Source organism: Trichechus manatus, unplaced genomic scaffold (assembly GCF_000243295.1).
Source record: "Trichechus manatus latirostris isolate Lorelei unplaced genomic scaffold, TriManLat1.0 scaffold00022, whole genome shotgun sequence".
NCBI classification, from domain to species: Eukaryota; Metazoa; Chordata; class Mammalia; order Sirenia; family Trichechidae; genus Trichechus; species Trichechus manatus.
Window position 1 is genome coordinate 11,024,709 of NW_004443958.1, and position 11,556 is coordinate 11,036,264.

General features: G+C 42.7%; 1 protein-coding gene across 3 annotated transcripts in view; it reads right to left on the reverse strand.

Moving 5' to 3' along the window:
• The window catches only part of DERL1 (derlin 1), a 27,820-nt gene extending 20,327 nt beyond the window's left edge, over positions 1 to 7,493 (reverse strand). For all 3 annotated transcript variants that reach the window (XM_004372981.2, XM_023728178.1, XM_023728177.1), the window contains exon 1: positions 7,162 to 7,493. In XM_004372981.2, the coding sequence (XP_004373038.1) occupies positions 7,162 to 7,314 (153 nt within the window). In that variant the 5' untranslated portion in view covers positions 7,315 to 7,493. The remainder of the gene's footprint in view (positions 1 to 7,161) is intronic.
• Between the last annotated feature and the right edge of the window lie 4,063 nt (positions 7,494 to 11,556).

Genomic DNA, 11,556 nt, shown 5'->3' on the forward strand with positions numbered 1-11,556 from the left:
AAAGGCACTCGACTGAGGACTTTAAAAGAGCAATTCCACTCTTTGGTATATACTCAACAGAAATGCATACATATGTTCATCAAGAAGTACATATGTTCACCAAGACATGTACTGGAATGTTCACAGCACCCTTATTCATAACAGCACCAACTGGTAAGTACTCAAAAGGCCCATCAACAGAATAGATAAGTAAACTGTGCTATATTCACTCAGTGGAATAATGAGGATGAGCAACCTACAACCACATGTGACAATACAGGTGACTCTCAAACACACTGCTGGGAAAAGAGGCTAGACACAAGAGTACATACTGTGTAAGTCCATTTATGCAAAGTGCAAAAAGAGGCAAAAACCATCTACGTTATTAGGTGAGATCAATAGTTACCCTGAGAGGGGGCAGTGATCAGAGGAGCAGGAGGAAAGTTTTGGTAGTGCTGGTAACGTTTCTTGATCTGGGTCCTGGTTATAGGAGTGGGTTGAGCTTTTGAAAATTCAACAAGCTTTAAATCTGTAATATATACATTTCCTGTTTATATAGCATAACTCAATACAAAGTTAGAAACCAAAGCATTGAACTCATGAGCAACCTCATCTACAGACCACAGCAGAATTGTCTAATGTGGACAGGACTGCTAAGGAAAGATCTGAAAAAGCTGTTCACACCAAAACACCAACCATTAAAGTTCTAAACCCAAATCTTGAGGCTACTTCCATGCTCAGCCTCTTCCTCTTATGTGTGTATACATCTGTCTTCCCCAAAACACTCTTAAATCTGCTAGGGTGGCTGTCATCAGGTTAAATGTAATAATATATGCAAAAGCTTGGCAAATATAGGCACCTGGCTGATTAACACAATTGGTTGGTGCCATGTCTTATTACTCCTGGAAATAAATTAGGAAAATTGGGAGTTCACATCTTTCCATTTCTAGTTGGGACAAAAAGTAGAATAAGATTACTAATCCAGCAGTTACATTTTTCCTTTTCATTTACAAATTAAAATTAGAATTTTACTGTCCATGGAGGGAAAGAAGTAATGGCAGGAATTGTTGGCTGATTTTAAAAAAAAGAAAAGAAAAAAGGCACTATTTTGAATAGTCTATTTACCAGGCTACTTACTAGTCACTTTACAAACATTTGTCTGTGTGTTTTATATAACAGAGGCATGAAGTAAACAATATACTTCCTCAATTTGAAGCACTTTTTTTTGTGTTTCTAAAAGTATGATGTATCTTATAACCAATACACTCATTTAATATAATTTCTACCTTTCTCTCCCCAAAAAAGTTGTATTAAATTGGTGGAGCATCTTATAACCAGTGGAATCTTAGAATAGAGTTATGGTATTATTTTATCCCCATTTTCAGGCAAATAAATTGAGGCTCAGAAAGGATAAATAACTTGCCTAAAGGCAAACAAGGAGCCCAAGTGGCACAGTGGTTAAAGCACTCGGCTGCTAACCAAAAGGTCGGCGTTTGGAACTCACAAGCTGCTCCACAGGAGAAAGATGTGGCAGTCAGCTTCCATAAACATTACACCCTCGGAAACCCTATGGGGCAGTTTTACTGCCCTATAGGGTTACTATGAGCAGGAATCGACTGAACAGCAATGGGTTTTTGGTTTTTAAAAAGTAGTCAGGGGCTGAGCTAGGCCTTGAGACCATGACTCAATTACTTGAAAACTCATGGCATGTCTAACAGAAAAGGAAAAATAATTTCCTATGACTAATTTGGAAGAAATCATCTTCAAAAATGTTCTACTACACACTTAACCATGTGGTTTGGTAGATATTATGCAAAGGAGTTAAAACAAGATGGCCTAGAACTATCTTCGTCTCCCTGAAATACAAACTGAAAGCGCAGCTGTCTATCGAGGAGGGTAACATTTACCGAGGATGACTGTGAGGGCTGAACGAGGTAAGAACAGAGAAGCACAATACAGATTTAAGAGGCGACATTAGTTTGCTCCAAAAAATAAAGAAACATTGCCAGGCAGGCAATAACCTGGGAGACATCACCTCAGAAGACAGTAAGGCAGGAGGAAACTGCCATCTTTCTGCTAGTTCATCAGAGACCAGTATGAAGACATTTCATCACTGTGAACTATTTAACTGATGGGTTTAAGCCTGAGGGACTAGGAAGAGGGAGAAAGAAATTCTGGACAGAAGTGTAGTCAGTGAGTCTTAACACACACCTAGATGTTTTCACCTATCCACACTGAGGAAAGCACATTTTAAACTTTGGAGTTCCAAACCAGTAAGTGACTCACAGGGAAGCTAGAAATAAGATGGAAAAATTACATCTGTCACTTCTAACATGAATCCACAATTCTAAATCAACCACCTCAATTTTTTTTTTTTTAAAGTGAAAGAAAATCTATAAACACTGCAAGGTCTTTACTAAAGACTCAGCTTCTAAAGAAAAAATGAGCCCCTGGCAGACATGCTGCTAAAACACAACACACAGTTTGTCTTGCCTGTCAGCTTCTCTCAGATGCAGTCTTTCCTCAATTGCTTCATTTGCAAACAAGTTCCTCCAGGCAGATCTGAAAGCTAAACTTGTCTGGCATAGGTAGGAGCCAGAGAAACAGGAGGAAGAGACAGGGTGTATCAGGGCTTCACTGGTTCCTTCTGGATGGAATACCTGCTGATAATTTGCATTTCTAACAGGTTCCCAGGCTATGTTAATGCTGCTGGTTAGGGACCAATTCTGAGAACCACTAGTAGAGCAGTGGTTCTGAAAACTTATTATAGATTAAAAATCACCTGGGGAATCTTAATGTAGATTCTGATTCATATAATCTAGGGTGGAAATGCAAATTCTCAGCAGGGGTTCAAACCAGAAAGAACCAATTCGAAACCCCGGTAAAGATACTGTCTTTTCACACCTGGGCAGTCAGTGCATGGCTCCTGCCTCCTGCCAGCAGCTTCAGTCTCAGGATAACAAGGCCAGAAGAAACAATGCAAGGAGGATAGGAAAATCCTGGAAGGGGTGACATGAATAATGACTCTTTCTAAAGGAGATTACAAGTCAGTTCACCCTTTTAACATTACACATCTGCCCCCCTACTAGGAAGGCTTTTTTCTATTACTTACTTGACTTAACGGACTACACAAGTGAGCAAGATTTTACAAGGAGGGTCAGAGAGCCAGTTCTGACCGAGCCCTTCTCATGAAATGATTTATCATTGCTCCCCGCAACACACATTACCCAACAGGCACAAAGTACACGACATTCACTCACTCAACAAATATCTATTAAAGCAAATAACAGGAAAAATTCTGGAATGCAATTCTGGCTGCCATCCACAATCATATTCTTATATCCAAGTGCCTATGGGACTTCCCCACGTGGATGCCTAAAAGCATCTTAGAGATCAACGTTTATTAGTGGTTACTAGGGATGGGCGGGAAGGGGGGATACAGGCAGCCATTGTTTACGGGGCACCGAGTTTCTGTTAAGGGTGATGGAATAATCTGGAAACAAATAGTGATGATGGTTCTATCTACTCTAATAGAAAAGGAAAAATAATGCCCTATGACTGATTTGGAAGAAATCGTCTTCAAAAATGTTCGACTGCATACTTAACTATGTGGTTTGGTAGCTATTATGCAAAGGAATTAAACGAGATGGCCTAGAACTATCTTTGAGTCCTGAAATAGAAACTGAAAAGGCAGTTGTCTATAAAACAGGGTAACACAACATGATGAACATAATCAATGTCACTGAACTGTACACGTAAAAAAGCTTGAATTGGCAAAATGTTTTTTATATACGTATTTTTTACCACAATAAAACAAACAAAAATGCATCTCAGAGTTAACACGCCCAAAACCTAACTCTTCATCCACACCCCTCCACAAACCTGAGTGTCCCTAAACATTCCCAATCTCGGTAAATGACTATGCCACCACTCAGTTGCTTCTGTATAAACACTCAGTGACATCTGTGAATCCTGTTTCCTTCACCCTTTTATCCTTCATATCCAATCCAGCAAGCAATCTTATCCATTTCAAGTCCTACATCTATCCACCTATATTCACAGCCACCCTGGTCCAAAACACCATCTTTCTTGCCTACTAACTTAACTCATCTCTGATCCCATTACCTAGCTGTCCCCCCTCACATACAAATCACGGTAAGCTACTAACCCCACTTTCACACACATCACGGCCTCCTGGTGTCCTGAAAATAAAGTTCAAACCCCTTAACACAGCCTCGACCACCTGTCTGCCAGTTTGTTGTACTGTAGTGGCCTGTGTGCTGCTGTGATGCTGGTGAAGTTACGCCACCAGTATTTCAAATACCAGCAGGGTCACCCATGGTGGGCAGGTTTCAGCAGAGCTTCCAGACTGAGACAGACTAGGAAGAAAGGCCTGGCGATCTACTTCTGAAAATTAACCAATGAAAACCCTATGGATCACAATATACTGCCAATATACTGCTAGGAGATGAGTGTTCTAGGTTGAAAGGCATTCAGAATACACAGTGGCCACAACAATGGACTCCAGCATACCAACCATCATGAAGATGACGCAGGACTGGGTATCCTTTGATTGTCTTGTACGTGAGTTGGAGCCAACTTGATAGGAACCAGCCAAGACAACAACAACAAAGCCTACAAAGCTCTATGTGATCTAGCCCCAGACTAACTTTCCATCTTCACCTTATTGCACTCACCTCTGGCTATCTCCCTGTCTTCATCTACCAGTCCTCACCCCTATAGTATCTGTAATAGCTACACAGTCTTCTTTCTGTTCCTTGTTCCTGCCCCTAAGCCTTTCTACTCCTCCTTCTTCCTGGAAGGTTGTCCCCAGAGCCAAATCTTCCCAAGGCTGCCTCACATCATTTAAGTTTCAGTTCAAATATCTTCTCTAAGACCTTTCTGGACCACCCTATTAAATATTACACCCTTTAAGTCACTCCCCATCACATGCCTCGCTCTTATTTTCTTCACAGGAGCTGGGATCTTTCCTATCCTAGTCACTATTGTATCCCCAGTGGCCGGCACATAGCGAGTGACCAGCTATTTCCATGCATTCAACCAGTAGCACCTGCTATGTGCCAGGCACTATTTTAGGTGACAAAAGCAATGGTAAACAAGACAAAGAAAAGATCTTGCTCTCATGAAGCCTTCTTCTCTTAGGGAAAGTGCACCAATAAATACCAATGGGTGATACGTAGCAAGAAAAATTAAGAGTAAGGAAGACAGAATGAAGAAGGGGTGCTATTTTCTGTAGGATAATCCGAGGCGGCCTCACCAATAAGGTAGCATTTGGGCAGAGACCAGAAGGAAGGAAGAAGGTAAAGAAGTGAGCCTTGGTTTATCGTCCTCAGGCAAAGAAACGTGTGCAAAGGCCCTGAGGAGGGACTGAGTTAGGTGCTGAAGAACAGCAAGGATGTCACTGTAGAAACTAATGTACAAGGTACAAAGCAGTGGGAGATGAGATCAGAGAGGCAGTGGGCGGCCTTGCAGGCTATTGAAAGGACTTGGATTTTACACAGTGAGTTGAGAAAACACTGAAGGTTTCTGAGCAGAGAACTGGCAGGACTTGATTTATATTTTTAAAGGATCACTCTAGCTGTTCGGAGAAAAGATTGAAAGAGTAAGGCTGGAAGACGATAATGGCTTACAATGGAAAGTGAGAAGAGATATTATTCTGGATGTATGTCCAAGGCAGAGTCAACAGGATTTGCTGACAGATTGTGGAGTATAAGAGAAACAGAAATCAGGATGACCCCAAAACTATTATTAGCTTGAGCTTCTGTAATACTGGAGTTGCTATTTACTTCTAGCGTGAAGGGGGCGGGAAGGATTCAGTTTTGGACATGTTATGTTTGAGATGTCTATTATCACCCAAGTGGTGATTTCAAATAGACAGATGGAATGTACAAGTCCAGAAATCAGAAGACAATCTAGACTGAAGATATCTGTATTTGTATCTGAGCATCTTCAGTTTACAGAGTACCTAAAGACAAAGCTGAATGAGATCACCTTGAGAAAGAAGGTAGAAAAGAGGTCCTATAACTAATCTTCGGGGCACATCACAACATTTTAGGAAAACAAAGAACCAGACAAAAAGATTTAAAAATAATAGCCAGTGAAGAGGGGGACAAGAGAGTGTTACCCACAGGCCAAATAATCAGGATTTCGAACTGGTTAGTTCGTTCTGATCGAACCCCTGCTGAGAATCTGCATTTCCACCCCACAGACTACTGAATGATAATCAGCATTTAACAAGATCCCCAGGCGATTCTTACGTATAACTTCCTGAGAACTTGTTAGAAATGCAAATTCTCAGCCGGGTACTTGTTAGAAATGCAAATTCTCAGCAGGGGTTCGAACCAGAAGATACTAGGTTGAAGCCCTGCAAATGTGTTAAAAATAAATGTCAGATCTTGGTATCTGACCCGCCACTAATTAAAATTTAAACCACAGAACCCAGTAAATATAGATACCCTCAGGAAACGAGCACTCCCTTGCCAAGTAATCGCTTTGGAGTCTTTCCTTCATGTTCAAAGTAACAGTACAGTATCTTCCATTTCTGGAATAATTTACTCTTTACTCATTCCTTCATGCATTCAACTACTATATGCCAGACACTAGGTTACTGCCTAGGGAAAAACCGCAAATAAACCCGTTGTTTGCACCTCTGACCTAAAATCCTTCCTACAAGGGAAAAAAAACTCCATTAACATATGAAGAGCTCATCACTATGGTGGCTAAGTTACTTGATACCCACACGCCACCCACCTGGGTGATAGAGGGAGGTCAGAGGACACCTGCTCCACTTGGACCCAGGCTGCTAACCACGGCTCTCAGACATACCAACACCAGCATCCAACAGATTGACAAACATCACTGACTTACCTTCTCACTGCTCATTCACTGAGTGCAGAGAGTGGGAAGCACAATGTTAATATAAGGGCGAGACCAGTCCCTTCCCACTTGGGCAAAGCTCACGTCTCCAGCTATTCAGGTCCTTGCTCCAGACCCCTACACCTCCCGACCCGGGCCCTGAGGACCCCGCCCTAAACCGCGGGAGCTGGACGCACTACAAATCCCACTAGGCACCGCGCGCCGGCAACACGCCGGCCAACGCTCCGCCGCCGCGTGGCCGCCTGGGACTTGGAGTCTCCACTGCCCCCCGTCGCCGGTCAGTACCTGGAAGCGATAGAGGAAGGCTTCGGGCCAGAGAAAGAAGTAGGCCGGGCTGATGAGGCCGAGTTTGCCGACCAAGGGCACCGCGACGGTGGCGGCGAACCAATAGCGCGTGATGGCTGGGATGCTCCTGAACCAGTCCCCGATGTCCGACATCTTCGCTTCTCAGGTCTCCAGGATGCTCACAGTCGCCAACTCCCCGTCTCGGCCCCCTCACGACGCTGCCGGCTCCGCGAGTGGAAGGTGTCGAGGCGGAAGCCGCCGAAGCCGCGGTGCAGAAAGCGAAGAACAGCAGACGTGGCGCCACCGAATTCGGACAAGTGAGGGAGCGTTCTCAGGCGACACTTCCTCTTCCGGCGGCCGCGGGCGACGTGACGAGAAGTCCCGCCGCTTAAAGGGCGAGCGCCGCTTTTTCAGAAGGGGCCGGTGCTGGGTGGGGAGGCCGAAGTGGGGCGGGCCGAAGAGGGGAGGGGCGGGGCCTCGACACGACTGGTGGGAAACAGTGGTTGCCAAGAGCAACGACAAATGCTCCAGCCAATGGCGAAGCCGAATGCCCTCCACCGTTTCTCGCCTGAGATGGAATCCAGGTGAGTCTACTTGGTAGGTATTTAAAGGGGAAGGAGTAAAAGGAAGCAGTTAGTCCCTCATTTGTTCACTCTTCGACAAATGTTTGTTGAGGACCTGTTAAGTGCCAGGCAAGGTTCTAGAACCAGTGATGCTGTGGCTATCAGAGCTGTCGTGGTACCTTCTCTCCTGAAGCTTACATTCTAATAGAGATGGACAGATAATAAATAAAATAATCGAATAAGATAATTTCAGAGCGTGATAAAAAAAATAAAGATGATAGGGTAGAGTGACAGGGGTGGGGATGGTGTGGGAAAGATGTCTACTTTAAGATGAGGATGGTTAGAGAGAACTTCTCTGAGGAGGTGACATTTAGGCTACGCCAGTCAGGTGAAGATCCCGGGGAAGAGTTTTCCACTGCAGATAAAACAGCCGGTCCGGCTAACTTGGAGTATTGGAAGAACTGAAAGCAGTAATGATCTTGGCTATTAATCTAGTTTCATCAGGCAAGACTTAAATTACAAGCAGATAAAAGTCACCTCGTGCTTTAAAAAAAAAATCAGTAAAGAGATATTAAAAGGAACTTTTCCTGTTGTTTTCAGATTTAGGGCCTACAGGTGAGGATCGATAAGGCCATCCGGTAAAGGTGACCAGGAACACTCCCTTAGTCAACAAAGTTAGATTTACTAACTTTCCGTGACAAAGGAGACAACATACCAGAGGAACCTGGGCCATCTCACCAAAGGAGAATAGAGTTATGAGGAAGGGTGGAGTTTAGTAAAATTTAAATGAAGCAGTGTTTTGATAGCCTTAAGGCAAAGTAGGGCTATGTGTAAAGGTTTCACATCAGGCTTAGGCCTGAACTGAGAAGCCCCCGGGTCCTCTTTCCTGGGAAACCTCAAAGTTAAGATAAGCTTGGAATGTTGGGTCTGAAAACTCTTTATCTAAAGCTTTGTGCCTGAATTGAAAATCCCGTGTCAAAGTGACCCACATGGCTCAGATCCTCAAGGCAAGAGTATGGGATGTTCCATTCACAGAGGTATAATTTCAAACAGCAAAGTTTCTGACAATATTATTTTAGAGAACGTTTCTGAACACCGTGTCCTTGATGTTAATTAACAAAAAAGGTTTTTATGAGATAAAAAGGCACTAAATACAATCAAATGAGAATATACAGCATTTAGGGACCTACTGAATATCAAGTGTAGTAAATGTATGATGAAACCCCTCACTCATACACAGATGGTGGGAATGTAAATTGGTACAACCTTATAGAAGGACAATTTTTGTATAAAAGAAAAACTAGAAGGATGTTATAAGTAACATAATACTTGGAGATATTTTCTGAAGTTCCTTCTCTATATCCCACCCCACTCCCATGATTTTCTTGTACCCACTCTATTGTACCCTGAGTACAATAAGGTAGAACCAGGATTATCTAGCACAGGTTAATGGCAAAGAAGATTTCTCTGATAAACTCGTAAGTACATGTGTATGGGAAAAAGACAAGAAAAACACACACCAAATGTCTAGCAGTATTTATTTCTAGGTGGTGCAGTTATCAGTGAATTTTATTTGAATGAGCGCTCCAGAATTCAACTTCAGACTTTACAAACACTAAAATTTAAATCGTGACTACACCACTTATTAGCAATGTGATGTTGGAAAATTTACTCAACATTTCTGTATCTCAGTTTCTTCATCTGTAAAATGGAGGAGGGAACTGAAAGGTTGGTTCAAACCCACCAGCCACTCCACAGGAGAAAGATGTGGCAGTCTGCTTCTGTAAAGATTTACAGCCTTGGAAACCCTATGGGGCAGTTCTACTGCGTCCTAAAGGGTTGCTAGGAGCCTTGGTGGCGCAGTGGGTAAGAGCTCAGGCTGCTAACCAAAAGGGTTGCTATGAATTGGAATAAACTTGATGGCAACGGGCTTTTTTATATGGTTGCTGTGAGTTGGAATAGACTCGACAACAGTGGGTTTGGTTTGGGTTTTTTTTTGGTACCTTTTAATTTTTTTGCCCTATATATATGTACTATACATCACTTGTTTGTCAATTTGTCATACTGTGGTAGCTTGCATGTTGCTATGATGCTAGAAGCTATGCCACCAGTATTTCTAATACCAGCAAGGTCCCCCATGGTGGACAGGTTTCAGTGGAGCTTCCAGACTAAGACAGACTAGGAAGAAAGGACTGGCGATCTACTTCTAAATATTAGCCAGTGAAAACCCTGCAGATCAGAACAGAATATTGTCTGACTGGACTCAAACATACAAATGATTATGAAGATGGCGCAGGACTGGGCAACATTCCTTATATTATACATAAGGTTGCCATGAGTCGGAGCCAACTCAATGGTAACTAACAACAACATAGGTACTATGTTCATTAATTAAAAATTAATTTCAAAGATATGTAAAAAGGAGATTTGTTCAGAAAGAAGGGGTTCAGTGTCAGAAACTTCAGAAAGATTGAAAAGTAGAAAAGAGTTTTGATCATGTCTCTCCTGCTGTAATTAAAATATAGTTCCTATTGTTTCCCTGAAAAAACAGGGCTTAAAACAAATTGGAGGGATCCCAACAGTCAAAAGAACAATATGACCTCGTGCTGAAGCTTGGCAGGGCAGCTGCTGAGTGATGCTGACAGAGAGCTGATGACTCAAGCATGATTCTGTCACGACAGTCAGAGGAATACCGTCCTAGTGGGATGCCTGCCACAAGAAGGGCATCTTTCTTTAAGAAGTTCAAAGCACACTGCAAATATATAATGAATTCTCATGCTAACTAGTAGGCAAGTTCATTTGCCCCATCTTGCAGATGAAGCTATGGCAAGAATAACTTTTCACTGTCAAACCAAGCAGAACTAGTCTTGTATTTTTAGCCACAAGCCTGGGAAGTTTTTCAAATTTTGACTCACTGGGCTAGGAGAGAGGGGTGTGTACTAAACAGCATATAAAGCATTTCCCATTTGTTACTTTTACTACGTGTGTGGTGCGTGTATGCATGTACTAAATAAAGATACCCTTCTACACGCTAAGGAATCAGTCTGGATTCCAGTCCTTCCTCTGACCTTTGCTAATTGTGGAATTATGGACAAGTCACTGTTCTCTTAGTTGATTCATCCAAACGGGAAAATAGTATTACCTGCCCCTGCTAATCAAGGTTGTTTGTTTGTTTGTTTTAATTGAGTATTTACCAAGCTCTAGGGAGCCTTCGTGGTTGCGGTGGTTAAAGCAATTGACTGCTAAGTTAAAAACCACCAGCAACTCCACGGGAGAAAGATGCAGCAGTCCGCTTCTGTAGAGATTTACAACCTTGGAAACCTGGAATCAACTCTATGGCAGTGAGTTTGGTTTTTTGGGTGCTTGTTTACATGTATCATCTTGCTTCACTCACACAGTATTTACACCACAGAAATCGGCAAAAGCCACAAATGAGGGCTTGCTTTTGTTTTTGTTTTTCCAGAGAACCAACTGTTAAACATTTATCAGCATGCCACTGGTATGAAGAAATATGTAGGAAAAATAAGCCTCCTGTTTATTTTCTTTCCCTTTGCCATCCAGTCAATTTCTACTCATAGTGACCTTATAGGACAGGGTAGAATTGCCCCATAGGGTTTTCAAGGCTATAATCTTTATAGAAGCAAGCCCTGGTGGCACAGTGGTTGAAGCACTTGGCTGATAACCAAAAGACTGGAGGTTGGAACCTACAAGCTGCTCCACAGAAGAAAGATGTGGCAGACTGCTTCCATAACAGCCTTGGAAACCCTATTGGGTAATTCTACTCTGTCCTATAGGGTCGCTATGAGTGAGAATTGACTCGTTGGCAGGGGGT